This window comes from Taudactylus pleione, unplaced genomic scaffold (genome assembly GCF_031769625.1).
Source record: "Taudactylus pleione unplaced genomic scaffold, aTauple2 ptg000156l, whole genome shotgun sequence".
Lineage (NCBI taxonomy): Eukaryota > Metazoa > Chordata > Amphibia > Anura > Myobatrachidae > Taudactylus > Taudactylus pleione.
This window is the reverse complement of record NW_028284558.1, coordinates 75,239-100,159: the sequence shown is the minus strand read 5'-3', so window position 1 is coordinate 100,159 and position 24,921 is coordinate 75,239. Positions and strand designations below refer to the sequence as shown.

The window sequence follows — 24,921 nt, the reverse complement described above, 5'->3', positions numbered from 1 at the left end:
TAATAGCAACCTAGAATATTGGTGTCACCATAGGCAACTAAGTGACCCAGCTATTACAAAGAATCAAGTCATTCATGCCGCTCAATGCGGTTCTGCGGCCACTGTTGAGGGGGTGCACTTTACGTTCACCCTCTTCGGCGTGCCTCTTTTTGTTAAAGAGCTCGTTAGCAATAACATGCGAAGTGGGAGTGGCCTTACCTCCACGATAGTAGAGCTGTTCGTACATGCAGCACTACATTAAGTTTTACAAGCCATCACTGTTACACTAAAGTGTGCCCGTCACTAGCACACTGTGGAGGCAGTCATTTTGTAGGCTAATCCAATATAGACAAGAATAAAGTCTAGTAACATTGCACTGCATGGCTTACAGTACGGTTTTAGACCTCTCTCATTTTTCCAGCTTTTATTGAAATTCACACAGTTTAATGTGTCAAATGTAATCTGAAATGAAAGACTAGAACAAATAAATAATTAACAAAACCAAATCTAAAATTTTGACTTATAGTCTGAATTCAATTCAACAAGAAGTGCCACCAACCATTGCAACGATGCCCGGCTCCAGAGCCATAACTAGACTTTTTAGTGCCTGTGCCAGAAAGAGCATTGGCGCCCCCCTCATTTTTCAAAGGGACATAATGCACCCAAAAAAGGGCCGTGGCTTCATGGGGAAGGGCCAGGGAAGAGATAGGAGAGGCCAGGAGATGCTGGGGATGAAATAAGAGGAAGCTACAAGCGAGAATGATAATAAACAGAAATTTGACAGGCCCAAACAGTGCCTCCTGACCTGTGGTGCCCTGTGCGCTGGCACCGGCCGCACTACCCTAGCTACGGCCCTGCCCAGCTCCACACATAATGGGAACTTACATCAGTATAGACATCACAAGTTTTCCCTCGCACTTCTAAGATACAAGAGAAAACTTGCGATACCAATGTCAGGAAATTGATTTCCCCCTAATGTAGCTACAGTTTGCATATATAAACATTGACACACTTTCTACAATGGAAATTAAAATATTGTTCGGGAAGATCTTCCTAATGCTGGCCATACATGCTGCAATTATAGGGACGATCCGCCCGATATCGGCGGATCGCCGCGATAATTTTAGCGTGGGGGGGCGACCGAGGGTTAAATATTGCTCGGTCGGGCATGCTGGATTGTCCAGCATGCCCGTCCGATGCGATATTTACCCGGTAACTGTCGGCCGCATCGGGCAGTGTATGCCCAGCGCGGCCAACAGACAGACATTTCCTGTGTTCCTTCCTATGGAAGGAACAGGGAAATGTCTCCTCCCCCGGGGGCGGAGCGCAGATGTCGGGCTATACACTGTGAGATTTCTCTCACAGTGTATGCCGCGGACATCTGCGGCTGGCAGCCGGCCAGATAAAATGTCTGTCGGTCTGACAGACATTTTATCTTGCCGTGTATGCCCAGCTTAACACTGTTGCAGGAGTTTCCGCAAATGTGTTGCAATTGTAGTTTGCTTTGCTTTCCCTCTTCTGTCCAGTTCATCACAAACCAGCTGAATGGGGTTTAAGTTTAGAGACTGTGCTGGCCATTTCTTGATTTGAATCCTAGTATCATACTTCTGACTGTAGGATTCATGTAGCTTGCAGGTATGTTTTGGGTCATTTGCTGTATGGTGTATGAAGAACCCTTGACCAACTAGGCGTAGACCAGATTGTACTGCATGGTGTTGCAAAATGCTATGCTAGCCCTTTTGGTTGAGGGAACCAGTTACTGAGCGAGTTGCCCACTTGGGAGCCAGCAATAGAGCTTTAGACCAGTGGTCGGGGAACAGGGGTAAATTACCCCACATGGGGTAAAAATGAAATTCCTAGGGGTAATGGATGAACAGCCGGGCATGCATATGAATCATTCTATAATATAGATTGATTCATATGCATGCCCGACTGTGTCACAGGGAGGCTCTAAGCCGGACGCCCGCTGAGATGTTATTACCAGCGGACGCCCGGCTCCTTCCAGCAGTGTCGCATTAGCCGGAGGCTGGAGTTCTCTTCTGAACTCCAGCTTCCGCACCTCTCCATGCGCACTAGGGGAGAGAAGTCATGACGTCTCTCCCATAGTTCCGAGGAGCAGCCGGGCGGACAGGCAGGCGGCGGATGCAGGAGCGGGGATTAAGGTAAGTGGGTTTTTTTTTGTACAAGCGGCACTACAGGGGCATTATATGGGGGCACTACTACAGGGGCATAACTATGGGGGCACTACTATAGGGGCATAACTATGGGGGCACTACTATATGATTTCCTTCCTTTCAAATCAAGTTGGCGTATCTAAATATATTTTGGGGTAAAAGGTAAAAAAGTTCCCTGACCCCTGCTTTAGACCATCACGCTTCCTCATCCATGTTTGACAGTGGCTGTCACACATTGACAATTCATCCTTTTGCCTACTTTACAGAATACAAAAATCCTTCTTGATGAATTATGGATTTAGAATATTGATTCATTGGTCCCATTAGACCCAAAAAAGGGCTTCAGTAGTCTTCAGTAGTCCACTGGCGGTGCTTCATGGCCCAGAAACTCTTATTTTCCATCTTAGCAATTTTTGGGAACATTTACAAAAGTGGTGATTAGAAAGGTTAAAACTTTTTAATGGTTTAATAATAACCCTCTAAATCATAGTTCTGAGCTTCTGCTGCTTACTGTAGATAGACTAACAGGAAAGAAAAGGGCATTTGCGGGAACATTTTTGGAGGCACCCACTTGGCTATAATGGGCAGGGCCGGATTAAGGCTTGTGGGGGCTCCAGGGCAACTAAATTGTGGGGGTCCCCTTCAAACTACATGGAGCTCCCCCTTCCCTCTAGCCACCCTGAGCCTACCGCCCTCCTACCCCCAAAGCCTACTGCTCCGCCACCGACTTACCTGAATGACGGCGTGTGGGTGTGACCTCCCGGCAGAGCTGCTCCCTGGTCCTCATCGGCGTCGCGGACGTAATGTGTCACGTGGCACCGGTGAGAAGACTCAGGTGCCATTCTGCGCTGTATGCCGCTGCATACAGTAACAGTGGATCACGGAAGTGAGCCTCAATCCGGGAATAGGTGCCACTGTACACCTGTTCTCGGCAGGGTCACACCAACAATTCCTCATATATACCTGCAATTGCCCAATTATTTTACTTTTCATTAGATATTAGGTTTTCTAGCTGTCTGCAGCGGTTTACAGGGGATATTCACCCTCAATGTGATTTAGCAAATTAAAGAGCAACAAACCCTAAATACAAGTTGATTCAATAAAAACAGGTGTTTTGTAATTTCCACAAATATTCTGTATGTAGAAACTTAACCCATAACAGACAATACTCAACACAATAATACCATACTTGCCTACTCTCCCAATTTTTAAGGTAGCCTCCCCGCACCCCCGAAAGAGTAGGCAGATCTCCCGCATCCAGTGTCTATATTCTGGTGAAGTGGGCAGAATGGGGAGATGTGACGGGAAATTTGCGAGTCCGCGAGGAGGGGCAGAACTAAATGACGCTAATCGCGCCATTTAGCCCCGCCCCTCATCGAGGACTCACAAATCGAGGACTTTCCAGTAAAGGGGGTGGGGTCTAATGAACGCTACAGTCTGGCATCGCCCCCCAAAGCGAGGATTTGTAAAAAGTCGTTAAGAATGAATAATACTCCGCAATACTACAGATATTTATCGTCAGACTGGGCAGGGGCATCAGAAAATGCTTGAGGTATAGGGGCCAAACAGGCTATCTTTAAGTGGGATTCTGTCTCTGCCGAACAACCAGTAATGCAAGGGCTTGAAATTGTCAGCATGTTAATGGTATTTAATGGCAATGAGTTTGATATTGCAGTGTCATGTCCCACTAATACCCCTTTTACACTGACTAAAAAAATCCCGGGTTGATGCACGTGATCGCGCATCAACCCAGGATTTTTGACTGTGTAAACAGATCAACCCGGGTCCAGTGACCCGGGGATCTGACCCGGCTGGATCGCAGGGTTGAACACGGGTGATTCCCGTGTCAACCCTGCAGTGTAAACGGCGCGACCCAGGTCACGATGACCCGGGGAGCGCCACATGCCACCCGATTGGCCGTCTTCAGTGGCGCTTGGACATGACAATCTCCAAGCGTCCACTGTCGGGCCGACCAGAACGGAGCAGTGCACCCCACCTGCCCTCCGTATCGCTTCGGAGTATGGTAAGGGGGTTGCAGAGGTGGAGGGAGGGTAAGAAGCGCTGCTCACCTGCGCCGGTAAGCCGCAGTGTAAAAGGGGGTCTGTCCCAGGTCTGTTCCAGGTTGGACAAGTGTTCCAAATCCCGGGTCAGACCCGGGACTTTGGTGTAAAAGGCGTATAACATAAATACCCCTTTCACACTTGCAGCAATAACCTAGGTTATTGCATTAATGCACGTGAACGCGTAGCAACCCGGGTTACTGTGCAGTGTGAAAGGGCCAGGTTGAAATAACCCAGCATTTCAACTCTGGTCACGAGAAGGGTTGAACATTATGCAGTGGGAACGGGTTACCGGGGTCGATGGCACGCAGCCAGCCGATTGTTTGCATTCTGCGCATGCATACGCATTGCAATACGCGTGCGTGATCCAGTGTGAGCGATCGGGAAGCGTTCGCTCGCTGCACAGACACAGCCCGGCAGAAAGAATGTGTGATAAGAGAAGCCGTTTGTGGGTGGTGACAGGGGCTGGCCACTATAAACGCGGGATTGGAGGTGCGAATGGAGGCGTGCCTCCTAACACCGTTTCAGAGGCGTGCATAATTAAGAGGCAGCGTCATAGTACACGTCACTTGGCTGAGTTTTACACTGAAGCGCTCGCAGTAGGGTATGGTCAACAAGTGCTGCGAACGCTTCCGATGATACTCGATGTTACCGATGGTTGCATACAGTTCCTGGAGATGACGTGCACTGGTGGGCGTCTGCATACACAATGCGATCGCATGCTAAGACATAGCGGGCGTGCTAATGCCTTGCCGTGCGATCGTCTGCCTTGCCGAATTTGCATAGGCATCTAGCGAGCGGATCTGAATCAAGCCCTTAGAACCAAGCACAAGGACCTGCAAGGGTGTGTGGAAACTTTAGATAAAGCCAGTAGTAGTTTTAACACGAGTTGTACAGCATGAATATAATATACCCAAATTCATCATAATCTTGGTACTAAAGAGATTTGCAATAGATCTTTCTTTTATTTAAATGTGATGCTCCATCTTTCATTCACAAACTGCCTGTTACAGGGAAAAAGCCTAGTGAGTTATGGGACTAGTTTAAAACTTACAACAAAATGATTGGGAGCATAAGTGCCTGGAAGCAAAATAAAACAAAATGCTTCTTGTCGGCGTAATATTAGAGTAATCAACATCAGACTGCAGATAAAGTCAACATGCATATTGTTTGTTTATACAGGGATGGGGATAATAATAGATTACAGTAACAGTCACACAAGACAATCTGAAGGACCCAAATAATGACCGCAGACACTGGGGCATTAAGCGCTTCTCTGCATCCGAGACACTGGCAGGAACATTTGATTCTTGGAAACCTAATTTAATTTTTCAAGGCGTGTTAGTGAGCAAACGCAGAGGCATACCTATCTGTGATCAGTAACTGTGAAGAGGCTAATGTGTTGCTAGGCAACGTGACATCTGCAGAAGTAAAATAAATGTACACAAGAAAATGGCTGACTGCGTGCTTTTATTGCTAAACAATGATCTCCTGGGCATCCCTGCAAGACACATCTAACCATTCACTGTTCAGCTTTTGTTTGGTTTCCACTAGAAACTGATAGGACACCAAAGAGAATTTACTTTGTATCCTTATGCAGAAAGTAGATGAATGCGAGAGCAGGTTTAGTGCTGAGGAATGCCCTTGTTAAACATGGTTGGTTTCTGAGCAGGATGCATTGGCAATATAAAAAAGTGCTGCCTAGTCCAAGTTAGGGTTTAAAGGCTAGCAGAAAAGTGAAATGACAGCACTTCATTTTTAAATGTCATGAAAAGTAGTGGTGAATAATATATATTGTACAAATTTGTGGGTTTTATTGAAATGTTAAGAACAGAAAGAGTACATATTTCATTATTAAATTCAAAGACCGATGTTCTACCAGGAAACCATGTATGCAGAGCCTGATCATCCAATAAACCACCTAGACTCTCACCTCAGCCTCAACTGCTCTACCCTGTTTTAATGTTTGTGGGGGGTTTTTCCTTTGGGAAAAGGTTGTGTAACATTTCAAACAGCGTTATTGTGACTCCGCCCCATCTGTATAATGCCGCGATTAAAGGCATTGTGCAGCGGGAGTGCAGAAAATATGGCTGATTCAATGTGAATAAAATCATCGATTCCCTGGATCTAACACTTAATTGGTGGAGTGGATGGGATCTAAGCAGCTGACCCTGCGAGTCCACTACAGAGTTTCCCAAACACCGCCATTATAGTCCGGGTTTTAAGGAGATCCATGCTTGAGTCCAGATGGTTAAATCAAATTTACTGAGGTATTAATTAAGTCACCGTGCTCAAGCACGGATATCCTTTAATCATGGACTGTAATGGCAGAGTTTGGGAACCTCTGGTCTACTGGATATACCCGGAGAGGAGGCAAGTAAAGGTATAACAAGTACGGACAGAACAAGAGGTTAGAAAATTTTTTACGATGTATTTAATTCTTTATACTCCCAATATAATAATAATGTATAATTTTTATCTACTGCAAAATAAATGGGTGCACGGTAGCATAAATACAAACAATTATTAGCTATTCATTACAGTAAAATGCATTACACATAATCAGTGGTTTATAAATCTGCCAGAACGTGCGACGGATTGCTCTCTGGAGGTGCAGCTCATTTGCATGTAGTGCCAGGCCAATATGCTCCTAGAACTTGTTTGCTCCTCAGCTGCTGTTATGCTTTGAAAAACTGACTCAGAAATCTTTTTAATTTCAATAATTATATCCATAAAAAAATATTAATTAGCCTGTGTACTCAGAGCGTGACTTGAACAGCGTTAAAAAAAGGAAAGGGACAGTTACTGGTCAAGAACACTTTAGTTGACCTAAATCAGTCATTAACTTCAAAAATTAGTTTATAAATAGAGCAATTCTTGTATATGAAATGTGTTGGAGGAAAAACAAAACAAAAACATTAGATCGAGAAATTCATGAAACGGCATTAAATTATTTCTGCCAATATCATAGCAGCTTGAAATTGAATGCTAATGCTTTAGTTAATTAGTGTACTTGGCGTCAAAGATGATTTTAAATAAATAGTAATAATGAACATTGCATAGGGAACAAATTATCCAAACAATAGTCGAAAACAACGTAGTTCCGCAATCATAGGACACGCTGCATTTCCAACATATTAATTAGCGGCAGTGTCATTTAGTCTGCTCCAATCACAATTCAGAGATTGCTCCTCCTGTCAGACAGGTTTAGGAACTCCAGCATTAATAGGTCAGCCTCACTGATCGCCCAGGTGAAATGTACAGTAATTGGCACACATTCCATTCTTGGGAGTAAGAATTGAATCTCTGTTTCATATTTTATCCCAGATGTGAAGCCTTTAAAAGTGCACCACTAGCTCACATGCAGCAGCCATTCTGGGTGTAGAGACGGGGAGCCTATAGTTTGTTATTCGCTGGAACACAGTGACAAGATCGATGCACTTTGTGACTATATAACGCTTGGCCAATATTCATGAGGGTAGGTGGCGATTTGTTGTTGGGATTTTCATGAATATTGGTTCGGTATCTTTTATAGACAGTACAGGTCCTGACCAGTTTACCAACCATTTTCCAAAACTCCTCTTGTTTGTGTAGGAGATCCTACGGTCAAAGGCGTACAGTGTCATATATATGGTGGGCTGTCTTAATTTGCTTCCTGTATATTCTGTCTTGCCCAGATATGTTAAAACACAGGTAAAAATAAATCTGGCATTAATGCAGTCAACTGAGAAAACGCATGCAACTGGAAGCTTGCAGAAACATCCTCTAACCGCTCAATAATATTATATAATCAACTAATCGTATGGAACACAGAAAGAATATATTACATAACAATCCCAACAACGTCACAAGCACTTTTTCACCATGAGCCAACTAATATGAGGCCAAACCCATACTACAACTGATGAACAAAAAAATAATGTTTTTATTTAGCAGAGTGACTTCTCCCTCCCTAATGTAAACTATACCCCCCTCCCCCACCAACTCCTTAGGAAAGTGTGAACTAAACGCAGAAACTAGTTAAGCTTGTGGTCTGACATTTACAGTGCATCCGGAAAGTATTCACAGCGCTTCACTTTTTCCACATTTTGTTATGTTACAGCCTTGTTCCAAAATGGGGGACGATTCAATTGCTTTATGTGTGGCTCTGGTGTAATGGGCACTCCACGGAGCAATTCAATTGTTGCTCCATTCAGGTGCTATAGGTGTGGGAGGTGGCGAGCAGAAATGTGCGATCTGGGCCTACTAACCAGGACTTTATACGGCTAAACCTGGTCTATTTGGGTGCGACATGTGCGATAAGGCATGGGCGCCCAAAAACAATTAAATATCCCACCCCCATCTCCCTTAACCTTAGACTGGAGATCGGGTGTGATAAAACTATTGAATAGCCCCCTATATATCTAAACTTCTGTTTTTAATGTTTTCTGATGTTTAATAAACAACTAATAAACTGATGCTATTAATAACTATTAGAGACTATTCTATCTATACAGCCCAGCCAGTAATAGTTTTTGTTGCTTCTGATGCAATTCTGCATTTCACTGTGGAACACTGTGCATAACAGAAAGATTGGGCACTGGCACACTTTCTGATGTATTGGGTACAGCTTTCGCCCTCTGAGATGCAGCCAAGTTCCCTCCTGCGACCTTCAAAAATCATCCTGACTGGCAGCCTGATGCTTAAATTCCTACCCATTATCAGGGTACCTCACCAACGCTCAATGCATCACATGCCTCAGACAACTGCTTGGCTGCATTCTCATGAATGTTGGCTCAGGGCCCGATTCGCTACGGATCGCAGATTCGCTTACGCACGCAGACCCGCTGTGGAAATATGCTAATGTACGCTATTGCAAAACCTCTCAGTCCTGCATATACATCGGTAACAGAGTAACATCGGCCCCTCACACACAATTACAACAGGTCTGACCTTACTCAGAAATTGCTGACCTCTTTCCACAGAGTACACAAGTTGTGTATGCCGTCGCAGTGGCTAATTTATGCACGCCCATGCAACAGCGTTCAAACGGACAACTGCGTTTCTCCTACCACACCCCCGTCACCACCCCCAACGCTCAAAGCCTCTCACTCTGCGATGAATTCTTATCTGCCTAGGTGATCGCAAAGCTAACTCACGCTCACTGCGGTGCATGCACCATCGGCCAATCTAAGTACGCTGTTGCAGTTGCGATCTGTAATGAATCAAGCCCTCGGTCCACAAAATGACTGTCACTACCGCATGTGGCCAACAGGTTCATTCTAATACACACCAGTGTAAATCTATGTACAGGTAGATATACTGCAATGATCAGCCTAGTATAGCTCTAACCTGGAGTAACCTGGGAACTGCACTCAGCACATAACATCTATAAAAGGCAGCAATTCCCTCCCCAAACAGAAGTGATACCCCAGATATTACGGATGTACCACTCACCAGTAACAAGTTCTCTTATTTCTTGGTCATTTGTTTTTCTCAGTAGTCTAAGGAGGGCAGGTATTCCCCCAGCGTTCTTCACCGCTATCTTGTTTTCATCAGTAGATTTGCCATACACTAAGTTTCTCAACGCACCACATGCATTTTTCTGTACTTCCAGAACTTTGTTATCCAGAAGATCAACCAGGTGTTTTATGCCTCCCAGTCTGCACACCTGTAATGGGAAAAACATTGTAACATTTCCAGAAAATACAATTGCCATATTCTTAATGAAGGACTCCAATAGAGCGGAACCCGTCCAAAAGTTCCCCCACTGCCAGAAGGCTGAAATCCAATCATTCAGTACAAAAAAGCTGTAGGTTCTGTGCTTGGCCCTTCCTTTCATGCACCTTTTCCACAATAAGTAATTTAACATAAAACAGACCAACAGCCTTAAGCATAATTAAGCTGGGACATTAGAACAGCTGCCAAGAGTTTAATTTCTATCATCAAGTTAACATAAATTTACTTATGGCTCTTCAATAGCAACATACATATTTGTTAATACTGTGCTACTGAAGATGAAGCTGCCTGTCGTACTGGCTTATAAACCGAATAACTAAATGTACAATTTTGGTAAGAGAAAAACTGAAACATACACTTACTGACACACTTCATTGTTGCAAAAATAATTCTAAATACCATTGCTCATTACTTTGTTCTATTTTGCCTTAGGCATATAACAAAATAGCTGTGGATAGCGGCTCAGAGCCAGTTAAGAACCACTGCTTTACAATATGACAGCATCACAGTATATATCCGGGGCACAATGACTAGTCTAGCCACAAAATAGGACACAAGAGTTACGTCTTACAGCAACGTTTCTAGGTGGCCAATAAGACAACCATTATGTCATTGCCTCCTGCTGCTACAGGCTTCTGTGCTTCAGTCCCCCAAATTCTCCCACATAACATCTACATTTAATTTTCTTTAAAGTTTGGGGTATATTTATTTCTTTTTATTCTTGCCTCTTCTATAATAAGTATGGCGATAGATTCACCACAAATATTTCAATCCCAGAGTTCCATATCTCCCTGTATGGCACAAGTAACATCCAGCTACAGATGAACCTCCGAAAGATAACCAAATAATAAAAAGAAGAGCTACCACATGCTTGTTAAATATGTGGGGTCCTGCAGGACTTAAAAACTGCACCAGCTCCTATTCGATAAAAGGTCACAAAATAGGTTGTAAAATAAAAAATAAAATGGCTGAGGAGTAGACACACTGTCTCTGTAGGCTCCTGTGAAACTATTTGTCAGTAGGCTCCCGTGAAACTACTTGTGTTAACATGCCGTAGCAATCAATGGCTGGAAACGTATAATAATGTAGTACCACAATACCTAGGCCAGCACTGACTGATAACCCATAAATAAAACCATTGAATTTGTAACCTGAAGATGGCTCCCATCAACAGATGTCATGGTGACATGAAAACAGGTGGTTACAGAATTAACCTAAATAGCTGCAACAAACAATTTAAAGAAAATAAGTTTATTTATATGTTGTGTGTTGAGATAATGTGTATTTAATGCAGTAAATAACACACCTAAAATAAACTCAATAGCTAAATAAATATACCTATATGTATACATCAATTTATCCAAACACGAACAGACACAATGAGAAAATCCCCACCCCCACTCGCTATATCCTTTCCTCTGAGAATGGGCCATGTTTGTATATGGAGAGAACTCGCTGCTCTTACAGTCAAATGTAAACACTTGAAAAGTGTGTGGAGAAAGGTCATTTATAATTCAGAGCATGTACTCTTACTGGAGCAGGAGCAGACTGCATGTTTCTTTAGTTGCTGCGGTTATCGGTACATGGACATGAATATAGGAATATAATCATGAAAATGTTACCGCAATGTGATCGGTTGTCATTATTAGGCACATACCATAAATCATCATTCTATATGAAATGGTTGGTGCAGTGATTGTGATTTTACACCTGTATTATAATTGTTCTGACACCGTACTAGTAATTTGGAAACCTTCATATTGTGCGATTTTACATTTCCCTCAAATCTGGACTGTGTATGGCTGATTTATGGTGTACTATTAGACATACCACCCCCGTCCAGACTGCGCTATGAAATAGAAATCCTACATTCCATTTTTACATCGCTGTTGATCAGCGTCATCTCTTAACGATTTCTGTGACATGTGACACTGGGAGACTCACCAGAGTCTACAGAGTCTCCCAGTTTGCAAACCAACTGACTACTTCTGGCTGTCAGAAGTAGAGCTCACAATAGCTATTTAACTTCAATATGAAAGTGGTAGTCTATTTCCCTATATAGCAGAGAGTGGGTGTTTAAGCTCTGAAGAGGCTATATGCAAGGTTTCCTGCTTTCCGCAGTCTTGTGAGACTGCGGCCCACCCAGCCATCGCTTCATTTGTTCACTATATGCAGCTTAGAAACCGTGAATGTCCAAAACCTTTCTCGCTGCATGACACCACCCTGAGTGTAAGTTAGTAGACTTCAAGGCAATCTATACTAATATTATAAGAATGTTGTGTCTGTCTTTTGCAAGTTGGCACAAAACTACTGAACCGATTTTCATGAAAACTGCATCATTGTGTAGTGGAAACTCCTAGAAATAACCTGCACATTGTTTCATCTCAATACATCAAGTTAAAGCTGAGTGTCAAAGCTGGAATTTTGCAAATGGCCGCCTAAGCGCCATTTTAGATAAACTCACATTTTAGTACATGTGGCGATATTACTATTAGCATCATGCGATTGCATCTGTGACCATCGCCATAAGTTACGGCGATTCATCAAAAGCCCATTTCATGCCTTTACGGTGCGCTGGATAAAGTGTGTATATTATTATAATTCCCCTAAAGGATATATTTCAGAAATGACTGTACAGTATGTCAAAATTGGATTGCATTAGCTAAACAGAGCAAATGGCCACATGACAACTAGCTTGAGTAGACAACCTTAATAGATATAACGTCTGCTCTCACTCCAGGTGGCCCTGCTCGAATACAGCAAGAGGGTCGTTTGTAGCACCTTATATTAGCAGGCTTCCTACAATAAAATACCTTCAAAGCCAATAGTGTTATCTGAGGTTTGGGTCTTGTAGCTGTGCTAATTTGCATTCACACAGGCCCTTGGAGAACAAAGACCAGTATTTCGGAGCCTGAAAAGGGTGGGGGCTGCTGGGGCATGAGCCAGTCATGGAACTATAAGGCTCAGCATTCCACAGCGCTAGGTGTTCACTTAGTTTAAGTGAGATTTAAGTGCACCATTTCTCATACACACATTAATACGCACAATTGCGCTGTTAACCAGTCGCAAATTAGCGAATGCATAAGATCCTGTATGAAAACGCTGTTTATTAGCTTCATGCGCACGGATCTACCCCAAGTTAACTAGCGTCTTTAAATCACACCCCGCATTCTTACACATTACATATTCACATAAAAGGTTTAATAAGCTTTAAAGTATAAGATTTAAGTTTGTTCATTTAGCATAAATGCTGTGAAATAAAGATTATTTGGTAACTAAGGCTTTATACATGATAAGTAAGCCGTGATTGGTATTGTTCTAATGCGTACTCTTTCAGCAGTATTTCGGTACCATCGGTGTGGAGATCGCATCATGCATTCTCAACTTATGGACCGCAGAGACTTTAAGCAACAAAAATGAACAACTGTTAGGATGTTGCACCCCCAGTTGTTAGAGGCTGGGTTGTGTCTATTTGAATCAACCTGTTAAATGTCTTGTAACATATGCCCTCTCCTATAGGACCAATGGTATTAACAACAAACTTCTCTAATGTGTTTATTTCTGGGGGGTATAAATATGTGTGCTGACCCTGGGTTCCTAGTCTTTGTGCTGAATGCTGATTGACGAGGGGTTTCTTGCTGATGCCTAACATCTGGACCAGAGAGCGCTGCGTATGTATAATTGTACTTGGGTCTGTATAATCTCTTTGCGCTAAGATTATATGAGGATCATAGCGTGTAACTGCTGTACTTTTACTTGAATAATACTTTGTGCTTTGGAACCACAGACTCTAGGTCTGGAGTCTTTATTTACTGAATGACTGCGTACGCAAATTAGCGTCATCCTTAGCGGTTTATAGGTAGGATATTAGAAGGTATAGGCAGGGGTATATAGAGATTCAAAGGCAGTATCCTTATGAGCAATAACAAACAACATTTATTGACATCTATGCAAGTGATGTGTGGCATCATGTGTGCGGCTGGTTAAGGGTGAGGGGAGAGGCTACATAGCAGTCTGTGCACAGGGCACACAGTAACATTGGTGTGAGTGGTGGGTGAATAGGATAGGCTACATAGCAGTCTGTGCACAGGGCACACAGTGACATAGGTGTGAGTGATGGGTGAATAGGAGAGACTACATAGTCTGTGCATAGGGCACACACTGACATTGGTGTGAGCAGTTGGAGAATAGGAGAGGTGGGTGAATAGGATGGGCTACATAGTAGTCTGTGCACAGGGCACACAGTGACACTGGTGTGAGTGGTGGGTGAGTAGGAGAGGCTACATAGCAGTCTGTGCACAGGGCACACAGTGACATTGGTGTGAGTGGTGGGTGAATAGGATGGGCTACATAGTAGTCTGTGCACAGGGCACACAGTGACATTGGTGTGAGAGGTGGGTGAATAGGACAGGCTACATAGCAGTCTGTGCACAGGGCACCCAGTGACATTGGTGTGAGTGGTGGGTGAGGGCGTTGCTGCCACCAGTCTGTATAGCGCTGCTGGTCATGTGGGCCGCTCCTGCATCAGGGCCCCTATGCAAAGCAATACAACTATAACTCCTCAAATAAAAAAGCGATTTCATTGTGAGCAACAGCTAGTTTAAGCCTGGCCAACCTGTGGCTCTCCAGCTGTTGTGAAACTACAATTCCCGGCATGCTTTACCAGCAGATTGGTGGCAGGGTATGATGGGACTTGTAGTTTCACAACAGCTGGAGAGCCACAGGTTGGCCAGGCCTCAGCTAGTTACCAGAGCCGTAACTAGACTTTTTAATGCCCTGTGCCAGAAAGAACATTGGGGCCCCCCTCATTTTTCAAAGGGTCATAATGCACAAAAAAGGGGAATGGCCAGGGAAGAGATAGGAATGGCCAGGAGATGCTGGGGATGAAATAAGAGGAAGCTACAAATGAGACTGATAATAAACAGAAATTTGACAGGCCAAACAGCGCCCCCTGACATCTGGTGCCCTGTGCGATGGCACCGACCACACTAGCCTAGCTACGGCCCTGCTAGTTACTCTTAAATCTGGCTTCTAGTCCTCTTTATAACAGATATACACAGCTGGAAACTTCATATCTTAAGAATATGTACAGTAAGTAAATGTACTAGCTTTGGCATGGCACCGAATATTCCCGTATGGTATCATTTAAAGATCAAAGACTGAAAGGTAGCTCAAGAGGTGGGCTGGAACGCACAGAACAAGTGGTGAAAGAGTGCACATTTCTTACACTGAAACCTTCGGCTTTACTCCCTTCTATGTTGAACAAAACTTTCCCAGTCCATAAAATGGAAACGATCTCTAATTTTCTTTTTCAATGTAAAATAGAGCTACAACACAGTCTGTCATAATAAAAAAGAAATAAAACACAAAAATATAATGCTCCATTGCAAATCCTTCAGAAAAGTTTGGATATTTCTACTAAACTCCATCTTCTATTAACTCTCATATTGACAAGAACAGGTCTCAAAATTATCTACAGTACAAGAGGTTAAAAAGTCTTTGCACCCAAAGTGGCACAATCTTTGGTTGGACTGTGATTTCAGATACCAATATTCTCATTGCACTTCTGTGTAAAATGTATACAGTAGCCATGACTACACAATTTCATTGGACGCTGGTGTAAATTTTGCATTTCTGTAGCAGGGAACAGACATTTTCCTCTCTCATAGCCATTGTTTCTTTAACTGCCTGAAGGAGACTCGCTTACAATGACAGAAAAATTGCTATAATTTTGTCACATTTTAAACCACAATAATTGCTATCGGAAAAATGTTCTTTATAGATAGTTTAGTTTGTATAGATTTTTTTAGTTATTCTTTCACATTTGAAAAGCTACCACATATAATACAAATTCAAGACTGTCAAATATTGATAAAAAGGATTTTTACATCACCACTATTAAGCAGCTTATGGTCTCAGCCTGTTTAGCAACTGTGTGGGCTAAAGCCAACATTCATGAAAAAGCAGCCCATCAATACCTAGGAACTGGTTCTATGGAGGCCCAAGGTACTCAGCGGCATCAGTCAGTCCTAGTGAAATAATAATCTCCAGCCTACAGATTGGCTGCCGCCACTCCTCCTAGGTAACCTCTCAATGGCATATGGTATACATGATGTGAAATAAATCTTTGTTGCAGGGTAATCCTAACAATACCACAGGGAGGAGGTCCCATTAGCTCTCAGAGCCTGACACAACTAAACTAGAGAAATACATATTTGTGTGTTATAGTAATAATGAGTTAAACGCCTACCTCGATTTTGATTTTATGATCTCCGAAGCACAGATGTTGCAGGTAAGCGGCTGCATTTGCCTGCACAGATGGGAAGTGATGTTGAAGCATATGAATGACCTCAGGTAATTCGGGGTCTCGCCAAGCAAACTCCCTGTAAAAGGAAAGATTCATTATCTTTCTAAGTTCCACATAAGCCCCCGTACTCCAAAGTTTTACCATTTTTACCAGTAACAGACACGTCCTTCAATTGTAAAATCATTGTAAATCACTCCAATTTATGATGCCCAGAGAGGAACCAGAAAGTATGAGGTAAATAGCAATGTTTGGCTTTGTCGCCCAATGGGCAGTTCTTTACAAACATTGTAAACTATGTTATAATGCTTCCACAATACATGTTACAGTCACTTGCTGTCCTCCTTCCTGTAGCCGCACCGTAACCTCACAAAAGATATATCGACAAGAGTACAACAGTTGACAGTTCTGTTTATTAGGCAGCATATTAATGGCGTCTGACGACTCCAAAAGTTAAGTTTAAGAGATATCAGCCCAGATGTTGATTTTCTATATTCCAGACATGCAAATCAACAGTAAAGAGTCAGAAACACACACAATTCCACAAACAGAAATAAACTAAAAAAAAGCATAAACAAAAACTAAACAGTCCCAAATCGGGACGATGGTCAGAATGAATTCCCTTAGTCCCAGACTATCTGTGATTGCCCGTACACACTGTGCAATTTAATGAATGACAGAACAATATCTTGTGCTGTCCTTCATTAACACATCTTCTTGTATAAGTTGAGGAGCTGAACAGAACCAAAAGATATTCTAAATAAACATTGTGGGGGTAAGATTATGTGGATTTTATGATTAGAACTAAATAGATGCACAATGGACGACAAAATGAGTAAAGGGGACTATTCATTAGACAACTTTTTAAATGATCCGACCAAAACCAGGAGGTTTTGGACGCATCGTTCAGAAAGTAATTTAATGGACAGCTGGCAAGGACCAGCGATGCGCGTGCACGCTGGGTCCTTGCCGACTCCGACTATCTACCGAACATGCTGGTCAACCTAACGACGCTTATCAGGTTACACATGTTCGCAGATAGGGAGGTCGGTCTATTGCACTGAATGACGTTCAGTGAACGCCGTCCAGTGCGGGCACCGCACCCGGTGACCTGAAGGACTGAACGCTAGACGCAGGGCCGTAACTAGAGTAGTGCAGCCTGTGCCATGGCACCGCAGGACAAGGGGCGCTGTTCAGGCCTGTCAATTTTCGGTTTATTATCATTCTCACTTGAAGCTTCCTCTTATTTCATCCCCGGCATCTCCGGGCCTCCCCTATCTCTTCCTTGGCCCTTCCCCATGAGGCCATTCCCCTTTTTTGGGTGCGTTATGTCCCTATTAGAAAAATGGGGGGGCGCCAATGCTCTTTCTGGCACAGGGCACCAAAAAGTCTAGTTACGGCTCTGGCTAGACATTCAGTTTTTCAGGTCGCGTAATGGATAGGCCCCTTAAGATACAATTTACAAAGTGAAGAAAAACAAATCATAAGAGGTTTCTAACATCACATAATAAATTAGCTGCTTACACAAAATGTACAGTTCTTTTGACCACCATAGCACAAATCTCATAGTGCTGAATATAAAGAATGTCAATTTGTGCTAATCATATTACGCCTTCGGAATTCACAGATAATAAATAAAAACCTAAAGGTGGGCAGCTTTCTGCAGATCTGGTGTTTTACGGAGAAACAAGGCTAGCAGCACGTGGCAGATCAATAGACACCAAACACCAGCTCAGATTAGATCAAAGCAAGTGTCATAACATATACAAGCAGCAGACAATAAGGATTTTGGACTTTGCATTGTTACCCATCAACTTACTAGCATTGTGTTGGGACATGAAATAATTACATGGAATGCCCAGTATTAATTGTACCTAATTTTGCTGTGAAATGAACACATGCCAGTGCCTAGATACCAACAACTGTGCCAAATGCAGCAAACCAACAGGTACCATATACATCACACACAGCCAATGGGGAGGGTGGGGGGGAATTCAATTATTTACTGCACTGCAATAATTAATGGGCGCCTGAAAAAGCAATTTAATTGTTCTGGAGATATAGGCGGAAAAGTATCGCTCGCGTGCCCGCGTATCCCCGTATTCAATTTGAAAGTACGCGAAAACGGCACAAACAAGCGGAGAGTCCTGTCAGATTTGGGGAAATCAGTCTGACACCCCCCAAAACATGCTCTGACATGGGGGTTCCCTATGGTACCCCCCGATTTGGCTTGCTGAAGGTATTTGGTGTTTTTAAACGGGCTCAATAGCTGCTAAATAGAGTTTTTTTATAAGTGGTGCAGAATAGTATTCAAAAGTATTTTTTGCAGAAAATAACTTATCCCAGCAAATTTGGGGTACTTGAAAATGGGGGTCAGCATATTTTAACGTTGCTAAAGTTGAAAAAATCGTGAAAAATCCACCTGCCGCAAGCCCCTGCAATGAAAAAAACAAATGGGGGATACTTGGGGACCCCCCCAGAGTCAAGTTCGCTAGTTTTTATCTTGTCCCCCAACATTTTTTTTATCCCCCAAATTCAAAGTGATTTTTTAGGGTGTCCTTAAGTGTTTACATTTTTTTTACGCAGTTTACCTTTGGGGGACTGTCTGAAGGCTGCACTGGAGTTCCCGCAATGTTGAACCCCAAAACCCCAATTCTGCACTTTTTTCCACCTGCTATTCATAGGCGAAACTTTTCCGCCTATTACATTGCATTGACTTTCCGCCTAGGCGGAAAGTCTTTCAAATTGAATACGGCGATACTTTTCCGCCTGGAGAAATGACATCATCAGCGAAACTTTTCCGCAGATTCCGGCTTTTCGCCTCAAATTCAATATGGGCCTATATCATATTTTTTTTTGTTTAAATAGAACAGAACCAAAATAGAAACAGGGAAGGATTTCAAAACAAAAAAATTATGTTGTCCAGTTAAGATATTTAGGTTGAGCACAGCAGGTTATTGTAATAATTCCTTATACTTGAAATAGGACTTCTTCCTGAATCTGCAGGTTGAAAATTCACAACCACTGTTGTTGCCATTGGCGATTATGAATAATTCTGCTTCTTTAGAATATTGGTAACCATGTAAACATAGGGTGTACTGCACCGATTGTTTCTATGGAGCGAGAACTACTTACTACCTCAAATGGCAGCAACAGTGTGTTTTTAACAGGCAATTTCAGGCAGGAGGTCCTACATCATTGGGCAAGAGTAATTCAAATTAATTGTAGTATCCAGTATACTAATTTTAGTAAGGAAAACACCACTTTTGGGTTGCATGACACTTTAAAGCAGACCCAGCCACCTACACACAGGGGTGACCAACCATTTTTTGGGATGAACCATAATTCAGTTCCTAGAGAATTGGTATGCTGCATGATAATTAGTTTAGCCCCCAAATATCTGCCTTCGCTCTGTGCAGGTGGTGGGCGCAGTTTTAGACTTGTAATACTATACAAATATTGTACTTGTAATCATAATATAGCCAATATGAGACACTACTCTCACTAATACCCCCTTTCAGACATCTCGAGAGTCCCGGGAATTTGGCCTGCCTCAGCCAAATTCCCGGGAAGCCAAGTCTGTCTGAAAGGTACACGTTCCCGGGTAGCCGCCCCTGCAATCGACCAGGGTTTTTCCCGGGACTTAAGTCCCGGGAAATTACCCTGCCTCTGTCTGAATGGTGCTACCCGGGAATTTACTACTCCCGGGCAGCACCAAGCAGCTTTTACATGGAGTTGGCAGCGCAGAGCGTCCTATAGGACGCTCAGCGCTGCCGCTCACCACCTGTCTACACTCCCGCTGGACCACCACTACTGCCCCTATTGCGAGGGGCAGGATGCTAGAAGAGGCGGCTCCGGGTCACTGGGGCGGGGGTTTCATGGGGTCACCAAGCTCGTCTCTAGCGCAGCGCCATCAACCTGGCTCCAAGAGTGGGCCTACCCTGTCACTGCAGCCCGGGGACCCATTACAGAATGGCAGTACTGGCTCCAGCCTGGCTAGTCCCCCGCTCTCCCCTAGCACATCTCGGGGGACATGTCCGGATTAGGCTGTGGCGCTGACGTGTCAGAGAAGGAAGTGAGAGGTGGGGAAGCTACGGCAGCAGCGTGGGATAAATGTCGGTCACACTGCAGTCTCAGTCATCTCGCTTTCTATAAGCACCTACAACACTAGGTATTATCAGACATCCAGTGTGTATAAAACAGAAATACCCGGCTTGTGTCTGAAAGGGGTCTACCCGGGAATTTCCCGGGTAGACTATGTAGTGTGAAAGGGGGGTCTCCACCAAATACCCGGGATTTTACACAGGGGAAATTCCTGGGTCTGAGCAGGAAATTTCCCGGGTCGTATGTCTGAAAGGGGTATCAGTGTGTATGGCTATCTTGGATGAGGAATAAAATGGTTTTATTTAATGCTATTTCACTTATGATTACTTCCTCATTTAATAGTATATTAGAACTTACTAACATTTACTTCTTTGTCAAAAATTTGTAAATATACTACTGAACATTTTTCAAATGCAGCAAAAACCACCATAGCCCCAGTCTAGAAGTACCATAATGGATGCTGAATGTGCCCCTTTCTCTTAACAAAAAATGGCAATGACCAATACAATATTGATGGTACAAAATACCTTTATTTGGGCAGTGATAAGACTTCAGCAATGTAGACTCGATATGTAAAGCATCCGATTCTCTACACTATGTCGCCAAAATCTCGCAAACGCTCACAACTCACAGGCTACTTCATTTAAGCCTAAGGGGCTTAAGTAATAGGGTGCGAGCTTGTGCCTCTGCGGGAAATACATGCGAGTGTTCCCGTATTTTTTATTACATAAGCCCCTAAGTGTGAAAGGATTCTTCTATTCACATCACAAGCCAAAAGAGAATCCGGAAATATTTTACAGTCAGGACACTCTGTACCAAATTTAAAATGGATCATTTTTTTTCCCTTGACATGTAATAGGTGGCCCACACCCTATATTATACCCTTGGCAATAGCTGGAAATTGAAGATAATTTGTCAATTACAGCTAGAATTACCCAGCTAGTCTCTTTGGGTGCCATGGAGGAATCTGACAGATGCGAGGCAAAACAAAGTGATAATATAGCGGAGCAGTGCTAAAATTACAGGGGAAGTGCTATGATGGTTATTAAGGAGGTATCATATATTTATCGAGCCACTTAGGTAATATATCAGGTAGAATGTCTGTTGGTGAGAAAAAGACGGCACAAATCCTGTGTGTCCTGGATGAAGGCAGAATTCACAGCACATGCAAAGTGCTATGGTTATTACGGTAATGGCCACCGTCTTTTATCCCAGTGACAGTCGTGCAATACAATTATAATTATCACTGGCACTATACACCGATCAGCCATAACATTGAAACCACTGGCAGGTGAAGTGAATTACATTGATCATCTTGTTACAATGGCACATGTCAAGGCCAGGGATATATAGGGCAGCAAGTGAACAGTCCGTTCTTGATGTTGATGTGCTGGAAACAGGAAAAAGGGACAAGTGTAAGGATATGAGCATCTTTAACAAGGGGGCAAATTGTGATGGCTAGAGAAGTGGGTCAAAGGGTCTCTAAAACAGCAGGTCTTGTGGGGAGTTCCTGGTATGCAGTGGCTAGTACCTACCAAAAATTGTCCAATGAAGGACAACTGATTGACGAGAGGCGCATGGGCACCCAAGGCTCATGGGCTTGTGGGGAGTGACGGCTAGCTTGTATGGTCCAATTCCACAGAAGCGCTACTGTAGCACAAATTGCAGAAATGTTAATGCTGGCTATGATAGAAAGGTGTCAGAACACACAGTGAATCGCATCTCGCTGCGTTGCCGCAGACCGGTCAGAGCGCCCATGCTGACCCCTGATGGCATTTACAATGGACACGTGAGTGTCAGAATTAGACCATGGAGCAATGGAAGAAGGCGGCCTGGTCTGATGAAGCACGTTTTCTTGGCCGAGTGTGCATGCGTGGTTTACCTGGGGAAGAAATGGCACCAGGATGTACTATAGACAGAACGCAAGCCGATGGAGGCAGTTTCATGCTCTTAAAAAAAAAAAAAAAAAAGAGTAATATCTCCAGCCTTGGAAGAGGATATAGCAACAATAGGCACTTACCCCGACGGATAGGCACTTACCAGAGGGTAAGGGATAGGCACTAGAAGGGATGGTTAGGGTCAGACACCTACACTGACGGTTAGCGTCAACATTAGGGATAGAAAATAAATAAATGTGTCGACCATTTTCGTGTCGACTTTTTGATCATAACCATTTGTCCCTGTTGACTTCCTTACAAGCATAGCCCCGCCCCTGACTTGCACTGCAAAGCCCCGCCCCCACTCCCTGATTAGCCTGCTGCCCAGCAACTATTAAAGCAGGGTTGACTGCCAGTGGATCAAACCATCTATGGTTGCCAGTTGATTGTTTCATACCATTGAAGTCAACAACCAATGGTACAATTGATGGTTTATCCACCGATGGCCATCCATTCGCTCTCCATAGTATTAAGAGGAAGAAATGTTTGGTGACCACATCATATTGACACAATCACAACATAGCAGTAACTGTCTATATAATGGGTTACTTTCTAGATAAGTAAACAAGTTCTACCATATGTTTAATTTTCATATTGTGATATACAGTATTTACAGATCGACTTTACTTACGCATCCAGGTACAACATTTTTAGAAATCACATAAATAAAGGCATTACCATATACCTGGAGAAAACCTAAGGCTTCTACTTGCCTGGGGTCCTTCTGTATGCTGTCAATTGATGGGGACCTGGTCGTTCCATCATCCACCGGACCTGCTTGTGGCATCCTGCTGTAACCGCTCTCAGAAACCCGGTATGGCATTGATCTGTATGGCTCTGCATAGGTAGCTGCAGTGTTGAGAGCATAATTATTTCTTTGGTATGCAAGTGTGTTACGTTGACTCAAGGTCCTTTGTAGATTACTCGACCCTAGCAAAATAAAACAATAGGCTCATACCGGAACTTCATAACAAAAGATACCCGCTGTGAATGTTACAATGAATGTAGCCCCAGTTATCGAAAACATACAAATCACAATTACACAATGCTCAGTATTAGGTATGGGTGATGAGAATGACAGTTGATCAAACCAGCTCTATACCAAGGTAACGCAACCTGCAAGTCTACAGCTGACAGCGTATGATGTGATAACAGCTGGGGGAATGCAGGAGCACCAGGTATACTGTACTACATTACAGAGCAGCAGATTAACAGGCTAATGAAACAAGTAAGACTGTTGCATGCAGACGAACACATTTGTTGTTCTTAGTAAATACTGTACAGGGTGAAGCGTTATTAAGTAAGGAACATTGTGAATGACAAGTGCCGATTTTACCTCTGTCTTCCATGTCCTGCAAGTTGTGGGCCTCACTGCTCCCATCACTTGCTCATCATTTACCAGATCCTTTATTACCATTATCCTCACATAAAGCCACAGGGGTGTCTTTGAAACATGGGAAAGGTTTGTCTTTTTCATAGGGTTAAACATTTTAATGGGACAAAAAAAAAAAAAGGGACAAAAAAACATTTTCATCCCTCTCTCCAACACTACCAAAATTCATCTCATCCACATAGAGCAGAGTGATTGCTGTCATTATAAGGAGACTGTCTGAATAGCTCACCCCCCACCTGTGTCACTCCTAAATGAAGGATGTGTGTGAGGATAGTCATCGGGAAGCCTGATGTGTGTGACAATATCCAGACCATGGGGGCAATTCAATGAGAACTGAATAGCGACGGGAGCGAGCTCCCGAAGCTATTCAATTCAGTGCACTGTTAGCGCCGTGCTAAGCTGAAAAACAGCAGCGTGCCCGGCATTTTGGTCGGATTTCTCCTCAGATCCCCAAGGGGGTGCGAGAAGAAATCCTTAGCCCGCCCAAACAGCGTGTTGAATTGAATAGCTGTGGGAGCTCCCTCCCGTCGCTATTCAACATCGCACTGAATTGAATTCCCCCCCCCATATTAATTGGAAACCCATATAGTTTACAAGTAGACAGGCCATGCCGCTGTCCAGTAAAGAATAGTCGCATTTAGTTCAATTTGGCCTTCCAATGTGATCTGGTTGCTCAGTGCTCAGTTTGAATGGGACTGGCCCACATGTGAGTAGCCTGCATTCCCATTCCTGGGACCATAATCTGAAGATCTGTCCCCATACACTATTGCTGCAGTCCCTTCTTGGCGTACCAGGTCATGTGCAAATTGGTTTAAGCTGAGCGCCTTTTCTACCCGCAACAAAACCACTTCACTAGACTGAACTAATTTTATGTGCAACACTTGTATATGTGTGTGCGAGTCTGAATCTGCATACAAAGTGCTACAATGTAGCACGCCACGTCCAGTTGTGCTACGATTACAGATTCAGTCGCACATAGATATTCAAGTGCCGCATATCAAATTATCCGGGGCAGTCCCATGAAGCAGTTAATCACATCCAATTGCATTTTCGGGCAAAAAAAAAAGAGACACTACACTGCTCTGCGTGGCTCACTCACACAGGTGTCTCATACCGCATGTCTTATTGAGGCGAGCATCTGTATATTATTAAATAACAAAAACCTAACTCATGCCTGTTCTCACTATATGGTCAACCCTAAAGATAAATTAATAAGTTACAGCTGAAATACCAGCTAAATTCCCCTCACTCG

The 24,921-nt window shown here is 43.4% G+C and overlaps 1 protein-coding gene across 1 annotated transcript in view; it reads right to left on the bottom strand.

The window, feature by feature from the left end:
- Positions 1-24,921, bottom strand: part of PKP4 (plakophilin 4) — a 105,235-nt gene that overhangs the window by 43,798 nt on the left and 36,516 nt on the right. Inside the window, exons 6-8 of the mRNA XM_088474773.1 lie at positions 22,986-23,206; positions 16,182-16,310; positions 9,650-9,863 (exon numbers count right to left, since the gene is read on the bottom strand). Coding sequence (XP_088330899.1) covers positions 9,650-9,863; positions 16,182-16,310; positions 22,986-23,206 — 564 coding nt within the window. The remainder of the gene's footprint in view (positions 1-9,649; positions 9,864-16,181; positions 16,311-22,985; positions 23,207-24,921) is intronic.